This window comes from Rana temporaria, chromosome 1 (genome assembly GCF_905171775.1).
Source record: "Rana temporaria chromosome 1, aRanTem1.1, whole genome shotgun sequence".
Lineage (NCBI taxonomy): Eukaryota > Metazoa > Chordata > Amphibia > Anura > Ranidae > Rana > Rana temporaria.
In genome coordinates this window covers 679,305,216-679,326,984 of record NC_053489.1, presented here as the reverse complement: position 1 = coordinate 679,326,984, position 21,769 = coordinate 679,305,216, and the positions used below count along the sequence as shown (strand labels likewise).

The following is a 21,769-nucleotide window of genomic DNA, read 5'->3' as shown; positions in this document are numbered from 1 at the left end:
GAGCTGCTTCATTAATTACTATGTGGGTTATATTGTCTACCTTCAGGTGATGGACACTGGCACTCTAAAACAGGAAGTTCCCTCCCTATATAACCCCCTCCCATACAGGAAGTACCTCAGTTTTTTCGCCAGTGTCTTAGGTGTTGGTCACGTTTGGATAGCTATTAGGCATGTGCAATTTTTTAAGTTACGAATACGTTTTCCGTCAATTTTTCGTTATTTTAGTTGATTCGTTAACATACGAATGAACGAACGGTTTAGCGCAATTAATAACGATATTTTCAAAATAACGAATATGAAAAACAACGAAGATACGAAAGATGAAAGAAACGAAAACATAGAAACAACGAAAATACCGAACCCAAAAAAAATAATAATTACGAAAAACAAAATGAACGAAAATGCACACTTACTAATATTCGAAGACCGAAAAGAAAACAACCGAAATGCTGAACAAAGAATAAAAAACGAAAATCAAAACTAACGAATAATAAATTACGAATCTTCGGAAAACGGAAATGAAAACAACGAAAATACGAAATAATGTAAATTAGCTTTCATTAGTACTGAAATATTTCTGGACATTGACCAATAGCCACTGAGCGCTGTCCCTTTCCTCTGAAGAGGTTCGTTCCTTCCCCCAATGAGCTTCTTTTTCTGTGTTAGACTGCAGTGCATCTAATTTCTAGATTTGTATTTGTAATATCTGACATATTTTAGATTTTTTCCTACGTCAGACATCATTCTAGACAGGGTGTGTGTGCTAACTAAGGCCTAGTACACACGAGAGGATTTATCCGCGGATACGGTCCACCGGACCGTTTCCGCGGATAAATCCTCTCGAGGATTTGCGAGGATTTTTATCCGATGGAGTGTACTCACCATCGGATCAAAATCCGCGCCGAAATCCCATCGCGATGACGTGATGACGCGGCGACGTGCGCGACGATGTCATATAAGGAATTCCACGCATGCGTTGAATCATTACGACGCATGCGGGGGATCCATTCGGACGGATTGATCCGGTGAGTCTGTACAGACCAGCGGATCAATCCGTTGGGATGGATTCAAACGGATAGATTTTAAAGCATGTCTTCAAATTTTTATCCGCTTGAAATCCATCCCAGGGGATAAAAATCCGCGCAAACAGATCCGCTGGATTGTACACACCAGGGGATCTATCCGCTGGAGCCGGTCCGCGGATCAATTCCAGCGGATGGATCCTCTCGTGTGTACGGGGCCTAAGACAGTCAAGTCAATCACAGTAAAGTACGAATTACAAAATTACGACGAGTAGTGTGTCGAATAAACGTAAAATGTATTCTAACAGAATTACGAATACAATAAAATCTACAAAAGTAAGTTTTTACAATCAAAGGAAATTAGACAGGAAAATACGAATGATCATAAAGCAACGAAAATATATTTCTTACGAAAATACGTATGCGGTATGATGGAAAATATAATGTAAATACGAATAGCAAAACAACGAAAATTAAAGTAACGTAAAAACGAAGGAACGAATAAAATCATTTTAAAAATACGAACGCGGCAGAATACAAAATATAACGAAAATACAAATCTCGATTCAACGAAAAATAAACTAACAGAAAAAAACAGAAACGGAAAAAAGAGTGTTACGAAAATACTAAAGAGTACGAATACGATAACTAACGTCTTACGAAATTGCGACTCGTTATGAATCACGATAAACGAACAGAAACGAAACAGAAATAAACGAAAATTTTTGCTGTGCACATGTCTAATAGCTATGCTGTAAGGGTCCTTTGTGGCCTAGACAGGCTAGAAACCGGATCCATCCAAGGTGCTTCATAGCCAAAGTGGACGGTACCCAGGCCTCGGTGTGAAGAACGAGGTTTGGCCTATAATGCCTCTCTTCGGAGGGCTGGACCCTGGGTTCCAGAACTTTGTGCCTTCCAAGGACCAAATGTTTTCTGCTGCAACGGTACAATATATGTCCAGGGGAGTGGTGCTCCTGTTCACAGTATCCCGGTCTCTGAAGGTCTATGACAAAACCCACGGTGAGGGGGTAAAGCCTGGGCCTCTTGCTTTGGCAATACCCTGCGGCGTGGAAAGGTAAGCTATGGAAGTACTTATGGAACTTGGTTCGACGGTAAGTCTTCCGTTATTGGGGTTTATGGGTTGGCCTGTTATTTTGCTTCTATGCATAAGGCAATGTTTCCACTATGTCTTTTAGACAGGATGGTTTCTGTTTATTCACCCATATATTTGTTTCCCCTAGCCTGGTTCTCATTTATCGGGGGGTGCGCATATGTACTGTTGTAGATTGTATATATGTCCTTGGTGCATGGTACCTGCTGTTTTCTTGTAACCAGCACGAAGGTTTGTTTAGCCGACACTGGACCGCTTCAGCCTCTCCTCGGCCTGAACGCTGACCCCCTCTGCTGCCTCCATCATGGCGTAGTGTCTCGGTTTGTACGTTCGGAGAGGCGTGGTTGCGAGAGTGGGAGGAACGGTCGTGCTGACGGCTGGGACACAGAGCGCTAACGGAGGTCCACAGGTCTATGGGAAGCTCTTGGAGCAGTAGCAGGACAGTGGCTCAGACGGGTTCAGCTTTTGTCAGCTAGAACAGACTGGTAAACAGTACCTCGTGGGGGACCAGGCTTGTCAGGCATACCTTAGTCTTCTTATAGCACCTGGGAAGGTCATGGCTCCTAAGGGGTCGGGGACTGCAAAAAATGCAAAGAAGCAAAAGGGTTCCCCTTCGGGTTCGGAGGACCTTGGTCATACCTCTATGGTGCCATACTCCCCTGAAATTCCAGGTGTGATTGCTTCCACCCTAGGGGGGTTGGAGCAGAGACTAACAGCTTTAATTGCTGCTTCTCTGCCTGATAGGAAGCGGGCTAGATCTCCATCTCCCAGGAGCCAGTCCCTGGGCCCAATGAATTTCCCTACAGAAGGAGATTTTTTGGAGGATCAGGCTGATGAGGAACTGGAGAGGTCTGACTCAGAAGAGTCAACTATTGAGGAACCTTTTTCTGCATCCCAGGCTGAAAAGCTTTGGATTCAGTCTTTGACAGATATGGTTCGCTCGGCATTCAAATTACCTCTTCCAGAGCCGGCGGTTAATGCGGTGTCCTCTTTGGGTTCCTCAAAGGCTCCACAGTCGGGGTTTATCTTTCCAGTTCATCCTCTACTAGAGGACCTGATTTATCAGGACTGGGTATGCCCAGACTGAATAATTGTGGGGGTACCGGCTCAGGAACAGGGATTAGGGTTCTACTCGAACCTCTTCATTGTTCCGAAGCCAAATGGCGATGTCAGGCCAATCTTAGATCTAAGGAGCCTAAACCAGTATCTAAGGATTCGGTAATTTCGAATGGAATCCATTCGCTCAGTAGCCACCGCTTTGCTTGCGGAAGATTTCCTAGCATCTATAGACGCATACCTTCATGTCCCTATTTTTCCAGGCCATCACAGGTTCCTGCGATTTGCAAAAGGCCCACGCCACTTTCAGTTCGTGGCTCTCCCCTTTGGGTTGGCCACGGCTCCCCGGGTCTTTACAAAGATTCTGGCACCCCTGTTAGCCAACCTGAGGGCCCAGGGGATTGCCATTATGTCTTATCTGGACGATCTGTTATTAATAGATTATTCAGCCCCAGGGTTAAATCAAGGGGTGCGATTCACGGTACAATACTTGGAGTCATTCGGTTGGGTCATAAACAAGGACAAGTCAGCCTTGGAGCCAACAAAGAGATTGGAATATCTCGGCATGTTCCTCGATACCTACCTCCAAAGTTTTTCTGCCCCAAGCAAAGATCAGCTCCATAAGAGAATTGATTCTCTCGATCTTGTGCAAAGAGAGACCGTCGGTCCGTATCTGCATGCGACTGTTGGGGAAGCTGGTAGCCACTTTCGAGGCAGTGCCTTATGCGCAGTTCCATACAAGAGAGTTGCAGAGGGCCATTCTATCAGCCTGGAACAAGGAGGTGCAGGCATTGGACTATCCAATGGCTCTATCCCCATCAGTTCGACGGGCTCTGGGTTGGTGGTTAACCCCCCAGAATTTGCAGAAGGGGAAATCCTTCAGCCCAGTCTCCTGGAGAATAATTACCACAGACACCAGCCTGTCAGGCTGGGGGGCAGTTATGGGGGAGCTTTCCCAGCAGGGGAAATGGTCAGTTTCAGAGAAAACTCTTCCCATCAACTTATTAGAGATCCGTGCGGTTCGGCTAGTCCTGAAGGCATGGACAAACGAACTGCGTGGATACCCAGTCAGGGTGCAGTCCGACAATGTCACGGCGGTGGCATATGTAAACCATCAGGGTGGCACCAGGAGTCGAGCTGCTCAGAGAGAGGTAAATCAAGTCCTCACTTGGGCAGAGGCCCATGTGCCCTGCATCTCGGCGGTGTATATTCTGGGGATAGAAAACTGTCAGGTGCCTCCATCCCGTAGTTTTCCAGGAGATATGCCGGAGGTGGGGTACACCGGATGTGGACCTTATGGCGTCAAGGTTCAACACAAAGTTAAGGAGGTTTGTGTCTCGGACAAGGGATCCTTGGACGTGCAAAACGGATGCGTTGGTGTGCCCATGGACTCAGTTCTCCCTTCTTTACGCATTCCCTAATTTTCAGCTGTTACCCCGGCTCCTCCACAGGATTCGGGCAGAAAACAAGCCGGTGATTCTGGTAACCCACGCCTGGCCCCGCAGGACATGGTTCACCCTCATTGTAAGGATGGCGATAGGAGAACCTTGGACGCTCCCGCTCCGGCCAGACCTACTTTCACAGGGTCCGATCTTCCACCCTTTTTTACGGTCGCTAAATTTGATGGCCTGGCGATTGAATCTTATATCCTGAGTAAGAGGGGTCTTTCCAACCCTGTGGTTTCTACTCTAATCAATGCCAGGAAACCGGTATCTAGACTGATCTATTATAGGGTGTGGAAGGCATACTTAGCCTGCTGCGAGGCCAGGCCCAGAGGTTGGCCTCCCCGCAAATTCATCATGGGTCTTGGATTTTCTCCAACAGGGGGTGCGCATAAAGCTAGCTGTCAGCACCATTAAGGGACAGGTCTCGGCCTTATCCATTTTGTTTCAGAGACCGTTGGCTACCCACTCCCTTGTGAAATCCTTTTTACAGGGGGTTTTACGGGTTAATCCCCCGATCAGGCTCCCATCATGCCCTTGGGACCTAAACTTGGTCCTCTCTGTATTACAAAGGCAGCCCTTTGAACCCTTGAATCAGATTCCGTTAATTTTGTTAACCAGGAAGCTAGTATTCCTGGTAGTCATGGTGTCCGCCAGGAGGGTTTCGGAGTTAGCTGCGCTTTTTTGTGAAGAACCATACTTGGTGGTCCATAAGGATAGGGTCGTTTTACGACCTCACTTGCATGTTTCCCCCCCCCCCCCTCAGGTGGCATTGCTGTGGGACATCCCACATAGTAATTAATGAAGCAGCTCTGTCTCAGCTCTGTGTCCCGAAGGTGGTGTCCGGTTTTCACTTAAACCAAGATTTGGTCCTTCCTTCCTTCCTTCTTTCCAAATCCGGCTTCCTGGATGGAAAGGTTGCTACATTCCTTGGATGGGGTTAGGGCAATCAGGATCTATATCAGAGCTACTGCCCAGGTGAGAAAAACCAATATCCTGTTTATTCTGCCGGACGGGCCCAGAAAGGGCCAGGCAGCGTCGAAAACCAGGATCTCTAGGTGGATTCGGCAGGTAATCTCTCAGGCTTATGGCCTAAAAGGGAAGGATCCCCCGGTATCTTTAAAGGCTCACTCTACCAGGGCTGTGGGCACTTTTTGGGCAATGCGTCATCAGGTTCCCATGGCTCAGGTCTGTAAGGCGGCGACCTGGTCGTCTGTTCACACATTCACAAAATTTTACCATTTGGATGTTAGGGGGCACACAGACATGGCCTTTGGCCATGCTGTACTGCAGGCGGCAGTATAGTTGTTTTGCGTCTAGTGGCTTCTATGTTTTGCACTTGCATGTTTCCCCCACCTCAGGTGGCATTGCTGTGGGACATCCCACATAGTAATTAATGAAGCAGCTCTGTGTCCCGTGATGTACGATAAAGAAAAAGGGATTTTTTATAACAGCTTACCTGTAAAATCCTTTTCTTGGCGTACATCATAGGACACAGAGCTCCCGCCCCTCTTGGGGAATATCGGAATTACTTTGCTACAAAACTGAGGTACTTCCTGTATGGGAGGGGGTTATATAGGGAGGGAACTTCAGTGTCCATCACCTGAAGGTAGACTATATAACCCACATAGTAATTAATGCAGCAGCTCTGTGTCCTGTGATGTACTCCAAGAAAAGGATTTTACACGTAAGCTGTTATAAAAAATCCCTTTTTTCTTCCACCGTCAAAAGACCAACCACCGCCACCGCTCACTAGGGTGACACCTTACCCTTGGGGGCCCCTCCACACCCGCAATGTACATTGAATGCCATCCTGCAACCCTCAGGGACCACAAATCAATACACACCCCAGATAAATGGACCCTTACCCCCCCCGGTACCGGACTCCAATACTAAATGGCAAATGACCATGCCCCATTACGAATACAATTCGACCCACCACTTTATTAACTTTTTATTTTTTTGTACAATCTCAGAAATGACCGTTTCATACGCAAAGTTGTCTGAGCCACCATGTTGGACTACAAGACCAGCATATCCATGAAGGCTGTACAGAGCCTCCAGAAATCAAATTCAACTTCCCGAATGAGCTCCCTACTGGAGCAAACCCCCCAGATCGTTCCCACAAACATGGAGTACCACCATGTCCAGTGGCCTGTCAAGGCAAGCAAAGTAATGCACCTCAGGCAATTCTTTGTTCCACCTCATCCCCGGTACCCCTAACCAGCAGACACCCGCCTCCCCCCTGAAAAATGTCTTAACAGCAGCTCGCCTGGCCCCCAGAACATAAGAGTAACCCCAGATCCAGACGAGGCGTGCTGCACTCCATCTGAAAGAAAGAACAAAAAAAAAGGACCCTCGTCCTTACCTTCGACTACACCTGATCCACCCATGCTAGCCGCCAGACCTACCACCATTCCCACTATAACTTGGTATAGGCTGTCCCCGTAACCTCACTCACCGACCTTCTAATCCAATACAATCTCCCACAGCCACCCATGTCAAGGTTGCTCGGCCGCCAGTGCCAGCCCTCTGAACCTATCCCACTAAACCAAGACAATGAGTCCGCCAGCGTAATGTCTACCCCAAGGGAAGTGAACAGCATAAAGAAAGATGTTCAATTGTAGGCAGCGAAGCACCCTGTGGCGCAACAGCCTTTGACCGGGTTGGGACGAACTGAGATGCAGTCATTGACTTGAACCACTCCCATTTAGTCACAATTCAACCTAATTTAAATTTTCAAACAACTCGTTCCAGATTTCCATAGCCAGGACTACCGTAAAAAGCACCAGGAGCACCCTGTTAAAGAAAAAAACAGTGTCTAACCAGGAATGTGGCCAAGGTGCCGCACTCCAACGCCCTGGTAGAAAGCCCCATAACCAGATGACCCTGTATGATCCGTAAAAAAAATTTGAGGTAGCTTCTCCCCTGGCATACAAACCGATCTCCCATCACACTCTACCAAAATGTGTGCCACACTCTCAAGTCCTCCCGATGTTTCAGATTAAGATGGAGAAAGTGTGTATAGGACTTAACCCCTGCCGTAGCAGCCAATAATCGGCTGCAACAAAAAAAACAGCCCATGGGGGTAATGCGACATGTAAAATTAAAATACCCAATGGTGATTGTATTTTTTAAGATGTAACTTACGCATTCCCAACGTCCCATGGATCTCCGTCTTGAGGGCCACCAATGTATCCTCCGGCAACCGACACAGTTCTCGTCGCCACTCTAGACAGAATGGGTATTGCTCTCCCATATAGGTCCCTCTGACTGGCCTAGCAGCCGGAATGGCGCACGGAATAAAGTACAGTCTCTGCCACAGACCTTGCCTTAGGATGAGACACTTATGGCCCGGAATCCCTTAACACAGGATTCAGCACCCGGATCTCTCCAGATTCACTTCTGTAGAACTCAGATCTGACAGGCGATCACCATCAAGCCTCTCAGTGTATGGTGCATCCCTCAATGAAGTTTCCAGGCCTCATCCCAAGACTACTGGGCAGGGCCAATGATAGAAATCATGGGGACCCGTACAGCCTACCTGACAGGGCCCCATATAGCTCCACCCCCGGCCCCACCTTCAACCCCACCCATGGCCCCATCCCCAGAACCCGCCTTGAAACAAAGTGCGTGTTTTTCTACAAGTGATATTTATTTTTCTCACCCATGCTGCCATTTCCGTAATGTGCTGCAGACAGTGCCACCCATGACACTAATGCCAAAAAAGCATGTGCTGCCTGCAGAGACAGTACAACCCATGCTGCCAATGGCATTATTATATTGGCGGCATGGGTGACACGGTCCACAGCACAATATGGCATTTATGGCATAGATGGCACTGTCAGCAGGTAGCACATGCATTATGGCATTAGCGTAATGGGTGGCACTGTCTGCAGCACATTACGGCATTGGCAGCATGGGTGGCACTATCTCTGCAGCACATTGCGGCAATGGCGGCATGGGTGGCACTGTTTCTGCAGGCAGCACATGCATTATGGTCCAGTGCCACCCATGCCGCCAATGTGCTGCAGACAGTCCCACCCATGACACTAATGCCATAACGCATGTGCTACCTGCTGACAGTGCCGCCAATGCCATATTGTGCTGCAGACAGTGCCACCCATGCCGCCAATGACATAATGCCATTGGCAGCATGGGTGGCACTGTCTCTGCAGGCAGCACATGCATTATGGCCCATAATGCATGTGCTACCTGCAGACAGTGCCACCCGTGCCATGATGTATAGATGCTGGCTGCTGCAGTAGATCTTGAATCCTCCCCCCCCAAGCAAGCACACAAGTCACACCTTAGACTGCCGAGCCCCAGGAGTCACTTCCTTCCTGATCCTGCATGGACTGGAGTGGCCACACAAACTATTCCAGTCGGATGCCAGCTGCTTCTTCTGCCGCCGCCGCTTTCCTCACTGCTTCACTCACACGGAGGGAGAGGAATCACGGAGCCGCGCCAGGAAAGGCAATATAGAAGGTGCACTGGCTGTGACTTTAGCCAGCAGGAGTAGCGGGCACGGGAGAATGCCTCTTCCGCGCCCGAAATAGAAGAAATAGTTCCCCCCCCTGCAGCCACTAGCACATTAAAGTGACAGTGCTGGGCGTCGGATGGACGATGGCTGGTGGATTTTTATTTTTTTTTACATTTATTAGCTATCAGTTCAGGTTGCCCGGGCCCCCCTGCTGGCCGGGCCCAGTACAACAGGGCCAGTTGTACTGGCCTATCAGAGGCCCTGCTATTGGGCCTACTTGGATAGATCACAACCCCGAACCAACGTGGTCCCGGAGCCAGGATTTCAGGAGCACGCACCCCCGGCCAGGCGAGCCACAAGGTGAGTTGGACGACAAACTGACGTCCAACGTCAGTGGCGTCTGTCCCTTAAATACCCCTCCCCAGCATGCACAGTGGGATGATCACCCCCACTGTTCGGCTGCCGAGGGGGACACCCAATACACCCTGACTCTGCTGCTGCCACCCTTGGCCTGGGGTGGTAATGACACCCCCAGGCGAACATTGGTGGTTACTCCCAGCACAGCCATGGCTGGAACAGAGGCTAAATTTGGTCACAATTACACATATCTGAGTCAACTAACATTCAGACCCCCCTCTAAATTTAAAGCAGCGCCTGCCCAACAGGATTAGTCCGCTACACATATATATATTAATTCACTGCCTGCACTGACTGAATATAGAGTAAACACTAAATATATAGTCTATGCTGAATGTAGAGTATATATATATATATATATATATATATATATATATATATATATAGACATTTTAGACTGACTGTATATACAGTATATATCAAATACACTGCCACTAATAATCTGTCTGCTTAATATAACTCAAGCTATCTCTCTGTCCACGCCAACAACACTACACACAACTGCTGTATAAGCAGCCTTATATAGTGTGGGGCATAAACTTAGTCCCCCTGAGCCATGATTGGCCAGAGGCACCCTGCTTTTGGCCAATTATGGCTCGCTCAGCAGAGCGCACTGTGATTGGCCAAAGCATGCAGGTCAGGTGCAAGCTTTGGCCAATCATCATACAGAAATGCACTGCGATCTCGCAGTGCATTATGGGGGGTTCCGCGGTACTCAAATTTTCCGCAAAAGCCCCATGTTTGGTTTGTTTTAGAACAAACGAACACTTGATGTTCGATTCGAACTTACGTTCGACTCGAACTGCTGGCTCATCCCTACTCATTTTCACAGTGGGGTTTCAAACCCATAGTGAGCACCCTCAGGGTACCACTCCCAAGCAGCATTTGCCACAGTGGGCTTTCAGCCTTCCCAGCCCTGAGCCAGAAAAGGTAGCACTGTACAAATCAGGATACACTGGGCCCCTCAAGAATCCTCCACACTAGGGGAGTACTACGACCTCCATTTTAACCATTGGAATTCCTTCCTATGAGGAAGAGCCTCCAGGACCCCATCATACCAGCAAGAATACTATACTGCCAGTTATCCCGGCCATAATTCTAGAATGAGAGCAGAGCACCACTAGGGCCCCGTACACACGAGAGGATCTATCCACTGGAATTGATCTGCGGATCAGTTCCAGCGAATAGATCCGCTGGTGTGTACAACCCAGCGGATATTTTTCCGCTGATTTTTTTCGGGCCGACCGATTTCCAGCGGATAAAAATTTCTTAGCATGCCAAGAAATCTATCCGCTGGAATCGGCTCCAGCGGATCCATCCGGTGGTCTGTACAGACTCACCGGATCGATCTGTCCGAACACATCCCTCGCATGCGTCGTAATGATTCGACGCATGCGTGGATATCCTTATATGACAGCGTCGCACACGTCGCCGCGTCATCATCGCAGCGATGGCGTGACACGTCACCGCGGACGGAATTCCACAGGGATTTTGATCTCCTGGTTAGTACAACCAGGAGATCAAAATGGAGGACCGTTTCCGCGGATAAATCCTCTCGTGTGTACCCGGCATAACTGTAAAGTTATGAGAAAAGACATTTCAGAAGAAGTACAGAAAATGTTGGCTCTTGGAGATATGGAGGAATCTAACAGTAAATGGGGTTATGGAGAATTCTAAAAGAAAATCGAGTTATAGAGAAACATAAAAACAAATGAGGTTTTGGAGAAATCTAACAGCTAATGGAGTTATGGAAGAATCTAAAGCCTTGTACATACGATAGGTTAACCAGAGGACAACGGTCTGAAGGACCGTTGTCATCGGTTAACCTATGAAGCTGACTGATGGTTCCTTTGTGCGTACACACCACCAGTTAAAAAAACTATCGTGTCAGAACGCGATGACGTAAAACACAACGACGTGCTGAAAAAAACGAAGTTCATCGCTTCCAAGCATGCGTCGACATGATTCTGAGCATGCATGGATTTTTAACCGATGCTTTTGCATACTAACGATCAGTTTTGACCTATCGGTTACCAATCCATAGGTTAAATTTTAAAGCAAGTTCTCATTTTTTTAACCTAAGATTAAATAACCTATGGGGCCTACATACGATCGGTTTGGACTGATGAAAACGGTCCTTCAGACCGTTGTCCTCTGGTTAACCTATCGTGTATACGAGGCCTAAAAGTAAATTAGGTTATGGAGGAATATAACAACAAATGAGGTTGTGGAGGAATCTAACAGCTAATGGGGTTATGGAGGAAACTAACAGAAAAAAAGGAAGGAATTTTTTCCCCTGCTGTAGCAAATTGGATCTCATGCTCTGCTGGGGTTTTTTGCCTTCTTCTGGATCAACTGTGGGTATGGAGTTGGGTGTATGGGATTGTACTGTGTTTTTTATTTTGTTTGTTTATTTTTATTTTTTTGTGGTTGGACTGGATGGACTTGTGTCTTTTTTCAACCTGACTAACTATGTAACTATGTGGGAATCAAATAGCTAATAGTATTATGGAGAAATCTTAGGCAAATGGGGTTATTGGAGGAATCCAAAAACACATGGGTTTATGGAGGAATCTAACAGCAACTGGTTAGGTCCCATAGTGCTCATCTCCAAGCCGGATGGTAGCCAAAGGAAGGTTCTGCAATGCCCTAAAGAAACTAAATTAAACATCCAAATTTGATACTTGATACCCTAATGCGGCGTACACACGGTCGAAATATCCAACAAAAACTGTCTGATGGGGCATACACACAGTCGGAATATCCGACGAAAAACTCCCATCTGACTTTTTCTGACGAAAATTTTGACAGTGTGTACGTGGCATTAGGGTATGGGGATAAGTATCAAATTTGGATATTTAATTTAGCTTCGTTAGGTCATTGCAGAACCTTCCTTTGGCTACCATCCGGCTTGGAATTTCCGACGGACTTAGATAGAGAGCAGGTTCTCTATTTTTCCATTGGAAATTCCGACAGAGTTTTTCCCGTTGGAAAGTCTGGCCGTGTGTACGCGGCATTAGTGGATGAGTTCAAAGAAAGCTTGGGTCCCACCAGGTACACCGCCACCCTTGGTCATTCTGATGGGCATTGTCAGGTTCCCTTTAAAGCCAGGAGACAGGAAAATACTTGTGTGACAGTTTGTGGTCCTATCTTTTGGCTTACATGGGGCCCTGACCTAATTTCTAAAAATTCTGCACCCCATTCCTAAGTCCCCCCCCCCCCACCACACGCATATGATTTGGCATATCTTGGTGTTGCCGTTTTTAGTTTTGATAGGGATTCCTGACTGCAGGAGGTTCAGGCAATCCTAGATTCCACGCATTAACCACTTTACCAGTAAATTCAACAAAGTGTGTGATAGGTCTGTAAGAAGCCCCGTATCTGGACTACAGCATTGGGCTGGGGGGACTCATACATTTATTAAATGGATTTAAACAATTAAAAGTTGGTCCCAGTTAATGTAAAAAACAAACAAACAGGTTAGAGCCTTCCTTAATTTCCTTTATTTCAGTCTGAAAAGAGATATTATTTTTTGCAGCATCAAAAAATAAATATACAATCTAATGATCTGCTTTGGGAAATGAACCCCACGGGGATAAATCAGTGAAATAGCTGATCACAACTGTATAAAAAGGCCTGAGAATTATCCATAAGACGGAACACCGAGAGAGACCTCTGCCGGAGCATGGAGGTCCATGGAACACGGAGAATGAGACATTCCGTGTTATAACACCGATCATCGTATTCCCAGGACGAATGGTGAGACAAACAACATTCCACTTGTGTCATTAATGATGACTTTCTATAGACAGCTGAGATCTGATATACACAATGATTTATGATTGTTTTACTGATTGATGTTTTATCATTTGTTATCAGTTTGTTATAACCGAGGTCCTTACAGGGACACAAAACACAATTTCCATCATCTTCATAATGTGCTTTATGTACAGGAGATGTAATGATGTCTGAGGAGGAATATGGAACATCTTCAGGAGATTCTTATCATAGAAAACAATGAGAATATTATTCTCTGATATATCACCTTCATTATTAAACACACAGAATATTCTCCATAGAACCCCGGGGGCCCAACCTCAGGATCTTTGGTAGATCCTGTGCAGCTGTCAGGTCTGGAAAGTCATTCGAGGAAGTATTGATTTGTAATGGCAGTGATCTCTAGCAATCTCATGTAACGTCTCCAACCACCTCTGTACTGTATCCGCAGTCTCTGATCATTTTGTGTAGTGTGTCCTCAGTCTCTGATCATTTGTTGTAGTGTGTCTGCAGTCTCTGGTGATTTGTTGTAGTGTGTCCTCATTCTCTGATCATTTGTTGTAGTGTGTCTGTAGTCTCTGATCATTTGTTGTAGTGTGTCTGTAGTCTCTGATCATTTGTTGTAGTGTGTCTGTAGTCTCTGATCATTTGTTGTAGTGCGTCTGCACTAAACCTCCTCTGTAACTCTAAACTGGTAACCTGTAAAAAAAACTGAAGTGTCGCCTATGGAGATTTTTAAGTACCAAAATTTAGCAAAATACCACAAGCGTGTGACATTTTAAAGTATGACATGTTAGGTATCTATTTACTCTGCGTAACAACATCTTTCACATTATTCGAAAAAAATTGGGCTAACTTTACTGTTTTGTTATTTTTTAATTCATGAAAATGTATTTTTTACCCCCAAAAATTGAATTTTTTGAAATGTTCGCGCAAATACCGTCGCAATGACTGCCATTTTATTACCAAAAAAAAGCATATAATGGCCCGGATTCACAAAGCACTTGCGCCGACGTAAGTGCAAATATGCGCCGTCGAATCTGTGAGCCGTGCCCTCAAAACTCGATACGCTTGAAATTAGGCTTCATCCGACCGACGTAACTTGCCTACGCCGGCGTATCGTGGGCGCATATTTACGCTGTACGCATGTGGCACTCATATTGATTTTCTATTCAAATATGCAAATGAGGGTGATACGCCAATTCACGATCGTACTTGCACCCGGCGCAGGCTACGACTGGTGCACGTAAGTTGTACGTACGGCGTAAAGTTATGCCCCATAAAGGAGGTGTAACTCAGCAGCATCCATGCAAAGGGCTGCACCAGGGAACACAAGCCGGGGTATTTTACGTAGTGTACGTTGTACGTGAATAGGGCTGGGTGTAGGTTACGTTCATGCCGTAGGCAGGGATCCGGCGTATCTTAGGCAGTTGTTCCGACGTGATTGTGAGCATGCGCACTGAGACGCGCCCACGGGACGGAGCATGCGCAGTTGGCAATACGTATCTGTCTGGCGCTCGGCCCATCATTTGCATGGGGCCACGCCTCATTAGCATGGCTCATGCCGACTTACGCCTGAGAAACCCAGCACAGATTTGGGAGCAAGTGCTTTGTGAATCCAGTGCTTGCCTCTCTGCGCTGCGTTGGCGTAGCGTAAAGAAGATACGCTACGGCGGCATAAATATGCGCCAATGTCTGTGAATCCGGGCCAGAATGTTTATATATATATATATAATGTTTGGGGATTCTGAGTAATTTTCTAGCAAAAAAATGATGATTTTTACATGTAGGAGAGAAGTGCCAGAATAGGCCCGGTATGGAAGTGGTTAAAGTTCATGTAGTGCCCTGGTCCTGATGATCAGGTGCTATGTTAAATTTAGTGGGTGTCAGAGCTGATAATTGGCTCAGACTTTGATGATTGATACAAAATCAGCCTCTGTTCTGGCTGTGGCTGTGCTTGGAGGGATTTTCCCACTGTTGCCTGTAGGTGGCGATACCACCACCGGCCAATGTTGGAATTCAGGCAGGCTATGGTGCATTGGGTGTCTTTTCCCGGGAACAGCCCAGTGGTCTCCCCACTGGGCATGCTGGGGAAAAATACTTAAGGGACAGACGCCATGTTGTGAGAAGCTCTGCCTCGAGGCCCTCCTGGCTCGAGGTCCGTGATGGTCGTTTAGCCTTGGGGCTTTGTTGGCCCGAGGCTGTACTTCTACCAAGTAGGCCCAGCCATCCTGACTGGGGCCTATTGATCCTGAGCTGTCCGTCCCACGAGAGGAGGCTACTTAATGGAGAAAACCAGGGGAGGCCCTGCGCAGGATGGGACCAAGCAGAAGGCTGATGTCTCGGGATAGGCCTGGTGACTCTATTCGGGGATGATCCACAATCCATGTTACCCTACAGTTTCACCGTGTCGGCTTAAAGGCTCTTAAACTGTAAGGCTGGAAGTTTGGGTACCAAATCCTGTGGCAGAAGATTCCGTAATGTTCACTTTTGCTTGCAACCAGTCTGTTGCAGAGACTGTTACTGATCATTGTTTATGCGTCATTCCGGCTGCTAGGCCAGGTGAGAGGGGCCTATCCGGGTGAGCAATACCCACTCGAGAGGAAGTGGTGAGTGACTTTTTTGGAACTTTCCCCAGTGATCTGTACTATGTGCCTGAACCTTCCCCTGCTCCTCCATCCTTCTACTTTCTTGCAAGTTATGAGAAAAATAAAACAGCTAAAGGTTTTACAACTTGTGTGGACATTGGAGCTCTTTACAGACTTTCTTCCCCTAGACAACGAATGTTGAGGTAACGTGCAAGACCCAAAACTAATCCAGCAGCTCCTACGAGGGTAGTGCTACATTCATGTGCGTGTAAAGGCAGGTGTCCCAATACTTTTGGTAATACAGTGTATATATAGCTTTTTTTTTAATTAATGAAACCCATTCCTGTTATTTGCCGCTACTCATTTTACCCATTCACAAGATTTTACTGCTTCTGGGGAAGTGTAGTGTGGTGCGTGGGAGTAAACACTCAGAGCCATGTTGCAGAAAACAAAACTTGTAATAACGTTAAAGTTCAGCAATTCACAACAAGCCCGGCGGGGAGGAGTCCGATCTGGGAACACTCACAAGATGCAACAGTGGTTACAGAGCAGGTCTCAGAAGTGCTGAGTGCTGACCATGTCTGTCTTGAGGGTCGGAATGAGGCCCGGCTAGTCTGTTCCCAAAGGGGAAGTTTTCTAGGAAGGATGGTGTGTCCCTATACTTTCTTTACTTGTCAGGAACCTCTCCCTGATGCTAATTACTGGCCCTGTCAGACAGGTGATCTGTCCTTACTCTACCCACTTGTGAAATGTGTGCCAAGCCCTGGAGGAGCCTTCAATAGGCTCTGCTTGTCTCAATATGGCTGCCAGAGTCACATGGGGTGGCGGCATCAAATTGGATAGCTTCCCCACTGACCCAGGAAATTACAGTGCAACCATTTTCCTCTTGACTTCCCCCCCAACTGCACTTTTGCTGTGGTCGAGCGCCACCTACAGTGGAGAAAATAGACTGCACCTGCCTACACGCCCCTCTTTGACTGTTCCATTCAACAGAGACTTCCTGCACAGGTGGAACATCCACAGGGTCAAACATGTTTCTATCTCCTGCTGGTTTGGCAGAACAGTCGCCGCTAAGCTCACAGGTTTGCAGTGGAGATGTCCCTTGACGGGATTAGTACCGCTATGATCACGCCATCTACTATAGTTGGAATAAAGGGTTGCTGTTTCAAGGATCCAGTTTACTGCCTTGCTCGTTCTTGGTATTTTTTACCAACACCCAGTCCAGATGCTTAACATGGTCTTGGATAAAATGATAATGTTTTTAACGTAGACTATCACAGTCTCAAAGTTGAAATCTCCCAAGCACCTCTCCATTAAGCGCTGCAAGGTTCAAGGAGCATTAGCCCAAAGGGCATGCTGTTAAATTCGAACAGTCCCAGCGGTGTAATGAGGGCAGTCTTTTTGCGATCTTTGATCTTGCCAGTAGCCGCTCACTAAGGCAAAGGTGGAGAAGTACTTGGCTTGCCCCACTACCATAAGTGATTCCTCTACCCGGTGCAAAGGGTAGGCATCCTTGTGGGTACATGCCTTTAGCTTGTGGTAATCTACACAGAATTCCACCCTTCTTGTGGAGCTGCCCAAAGACTACGGCTCTCCCGAATCACCCCACTTTGCAACATGTTGTGAAGTAGGTCTTTGATCTCCAGTCACAGCACTGAAGGAATGTAACGGTATCACTCCTAGATGGGTGGAGTGTTCCCTTTATAGATTAGATGGTCAATGGCCTCTGCTACCAGCCTGGAAGACTACAGATAGAGGGTTGTAATGGTAAAAAATGGACTTTGTAGGCACTACTTAAAAATATATAACACATTTTAATATGACACAAATATACAAATATTATTTACTGAATGCATCCAATGGAATACATAAAAGAAAAGCTACACAAATAAAAGAAGCATATGAAAAAAACACAGGACGGCATTTAAAGATAACAATCACTTGTTGCGGAGAAATGTATCATAGAATAGCCCACGCTAGAATAAGGAGGAAGTGTCTCCTGGGTGATCATGTAGAGGGTTCTTGAAGCATTAAAACAAGCTTGACATGTTTCGCGATTAAACATTGCTTCCTCAGGAGCTATTACATTTTAATGGGAGATAGAGAACATAATTGTTGTAACGGTCACCACCGTTTACAACCTTCCATCCACGACAACAGCTCATCTGACACACAGACAGACCAGCAGGCCTCCCATTTTCCCAGAATCAAGACGAGACACGCTCTGTGCTTGTTCCAAATGTAATGATACTTTAATGATTTCTCTCAGTCTTTTTATATAGTACAACAGGTCACAGAATTTACAGGAACAATCAAACTGCCCCCCCCCCAATCACACACTAAGGCTAATTACTAAACATTCCTCAATTACTAACAACAAAAGCCTTCACCCACTCCGTCTCCGCATACCGCTTGACACCTCTGAGCATCAATAGATTGTAGACAGGGTTATCACACATAAGCAGTCTTTAGTATGCATAATTAGAGTTCTGGGAGCAGACCTGGGATTAACACCTGTCCGTTACAACACCTTTACACAAGGACAATGGAATGTCCTCCAAGCCCTGATGCAATTAGCATGTCACTAGACTAATCATAGAAATGAGTCATAGAATATTGACTGGTTGGGGTCACAATTAACCAACATCTTGTAGTCTCTCAAGATCCTGCAATATGAACTGTCCGTGATGTCAAATCTCATGTAATCCATGAATTACGATTCACTTGCCACTCCATGCCCAAAGGGCACAGAGTGGACTCAGACCCAAGAGTTATCAGTGACGCTGACACAGGAGTATCCTCCATCCTCACAAAGTCTCTGTTTGTTCCGGGTCATTCCGTTACAATTGTAATTTACAGTAATACAATACGGTTATTAGTATCAACAACCTTGGAGATATAAAGAACTCACCAAAAAATTGGTGTCATTAGGGAATATCCAGTGTGGTCATCCCAGATCCTCCAGCACCCCAGCTATCTGACCACACCCCAAGATTGGGGGGGAGGGGGAGAGAAAACACAAAAACTTTTCAATCTGGCTCTGGCCACGATCCCCAGAAGGCGATGAGTTGCAGGGAATATTTTCAAGTAGTGCCTACAAAGTCAATTTTTTCCCATTACAAGCCTCTATCAAACAAGTAGGATGTGGCACTGTAGTTATTAAGGGTGCGAGTACCACCCAAGGGCATATGTAATCAACCATTTACTGGAAGACTACAGATACATAAAGACCATTAGGTGCTTTTCCAGCAGTTGATGAAGCAGCTGTTGTTGTGTCAGAGGGTAGTCTCGGAGAGGAATATCCAGCTGTTCTAGCAATAGTTGGTATTGAAACTCATTCAACAAAGCCATGGCTGCCTGTAGAGGGGCACATATGGATTCTACCCTGGGCTAAGCCTCCAAGATACAGTGACGAGGCTCTATGTAAAGGTCTGCTAGGGTGGCATGGTTGGGAAGTGTAATTGCGGTCACCCCTAGGTTGATGAGTTGCACCAGGACCTCCCCTTTGTGAACCTTGGACAGAGTGCACAACACTTGCAACACTATGGGCTAGATTCAGGTAGGTGGGCGCATTTGTACGGCGGCATAGCGTATCGTATTTACGCTACACCGCCCTAAATCAGAGAGGCAAGTGCTGTATTCACAAAGCACTTGCCTCCTAAGTTACGGCGGCATAGCGTAAATGGGTCCGGCATAAGCGCGCCTAATTTAAATGAGTATGAGGGGGCGTGTTTTATGTAAATGGGTGGTGACCCGATGTGATTGACGTTTTTTACGAACGGCGCATGCGCCGTCCGTGTACATATCCCAGTGTGCATTGCTCCAAAGTACGCCGCAAGGACGTATTGGTTTTGACGTGAACGTAAATTACGTCCAGCCCTATTCGCGAACGACTTACGCAAACAATGTAAAAAATAAAAAATTTGACGCGGGAACAATGTCCATATTTAACATTGCGTACGCCTCATAGAAGCAGGAGCAACGTTACGCCGGAAAAGCCTTACGCAAACAACATAAAAAAATTCCGCCGGGGGCACGTACGTTTGTGAATCGGCGTATCTAGGTAATTTGCATATTCTACACCGAAAGCGACGGAAGCGCCACCTAGCGGCCAGCGTAAGTATGCACCCTAAGATAAGACCGTGTAAGAGACTTACGCCAGTCGGATCTTAGCCTAATTCCGGCGTATCTTGCTTTCTGAATACAGAAAGAAGATATGCCCGCACAGCTTTGAATTTACGCTGCGTATCTATAGATACGCCGGCGTAAATCAATGCTGAATCTAGCCCTATGTTATGAAGATGAGAGAAGATAACTAGATGATTGAAGTCTTCTGCTTCAACGTGAACAATTATCTTTAGCACAAAAAACAGAAGACATAGGGCAGATTTATTGATCTTCAAAATATTGTATGTTTGATTGTCTCCTCCACAGATGGTGTATCCCGAGAATTGCACAGCCATCACTGAAATTCAACTCACCGCATTTACAGCTTTTGAAGGTTTCAGGATCCCGATGTTTGTTTTGTTTCTGATCATTTACATTTTAATTTGCTCGGAAAATGTATTGATCGTCTATATTATTTTTAGTAGCGCTAATCTCAAGGCGCTGATGTTTTTCATAATTCAGAGCATGTGCATTTATGATCTGATAAGCATCACAAATATTATTCCAAAATTCCTAAATGACGTTCTTCATGAAAGACCAACCTTCACTGTCGCTGGTTGCATTTTACAATCACAGATGTTTGCTACTACAGGAGATGTTGGGTGCTTTCACTATGTTTTAATGTCTTATGACCGATACTTGGCTGTATGTCATCCATTACGCTATTTCTCCTTTGTGAACAATAGAATCTATTTTTGGGCGGTCATTGCATCTTGGATTATTTCGGCCTCATTTACAAGTGTAATATCTGGTTTACTGAGCCAGTTACAATATTGTGGCCACAACACCATTCATAATTTCTTCTGTGATCCTTCTCCATTGATGGACCTGGCCATCTCCGATACAACGCACATCCGATTCTTTATTGCTGTGATAAGCTTCTTCATGTTATTGGTCACATCTTTGTCTGTTTTTGTAACGTATGTGTTTATAATTCAAACAGTTCTTAAAATTCCCTCATCCACCGGGAGGAAGAAGACCTTCTCTACATGTAGCTCCCACCTCATTGTGTTCTCCATGCAGTCCGGTCTCTCTCTTGGTGTCTATGCGTTGCCAGCCAAAGTAGTAACACAGCAGTTCAGCAACACTTTCACATTCATATTCTTTTTCTGGACCCCCTTAGTGAACCCGCTGATCTATACATTCAACAATAAAGAGTTCCGTGCAGAATGCCTTAAAAAGATTAGGTCAGTGAATAAGAAATTTTGACATTTCTCTTTGAACCAAGCAGATCTGTTTTTTTTGCCAACTTAAATGAGAAATCTAGCCTGAGCTTTTTAGGCTGGGCTTCTCCTCTGGGTCACAGGAGTGCAATTTGTTTTGCACTCCTGTGACCCGTTTTCAGCGGAGAGCGGTCTGAAGTCCTCTCTCTGCTGACATCACTGCCGTTAGTCGAGGCACCGCGTCATCCCGACTTCCAAGGCTGGATCTGCCAGCTGCCTTGATTGATGGCAGTCTCAGGCCTCGTACACACGACCAAGTTTCTCGGCAAAAACCAGCAAGAAACTTTTTTTTTTTTTTTTTTTCGCCGAGGAAACCGGTTGTGTGTACATTTTTAGACGAGGAAACTGTTGAGGAACTCGACGAGCCAAAAAGAGAGCATGTTCTCTTTTTCCGCGACGGCAATGGAGAAAATTGGCATGTCGAGTTCCTCGACAGCCTAACAAGGAACTCGACGAGCAAAACGATGTGTTTTGCCCGTCGAG

At 46.2% G+C, this 21,769-nt stretch overlaps 1 protein-coding gene across 1 annotated transcript; it reads left to right on the top strand.

Moving 5' to 3' along the window:
* The first annotated feature begins 2,689 nt into the window (after positions 1-2,689).
* Positions 2,690-21,307, top strand: LOC120945202 (olfactory receptor 6C65-like). The gene is made up of 4 exons (XM_040359185.1): positions 2,690-3,205; positions 4,641-4,842; positions 13,166-13,290; positions 20,331-21,307. Exons 1-4 carry the CDS (start codon positions 2,690-2,692, stop codon positions 21,270-21,272), a joined length of 1,785 nt encoding a protein of 594 aa, XP_040215119.1. The 3' UTR covers positions 21,273-21,307.
* Positions 21,308-21,769: the final 462 nt, after the last annotated feature.

Coding starts and splice junctions, on each gene's coding strand:
- LOC120945202 (XM_040359185.1), top strand. CDS start 2,690: ATGGCTCCTAAGGGGTCGGGGACTGCAAAAAATGCAAAGAAGCAAAAG. Junction 3,206..4,640: donor ACCTGATTTATCAGGACTGG/GTATGCCCAGAC, acceptor GCTCCTCCACAG/GATTCGGGCAGAAAACAAGC. Junction 13,291..20,330: donor TCGTATTCCCAGGACGAATG/GTGAGACAAACA, acceptor TCTCCTCCACAG/ATGGTGTATCCCGAGAATTG.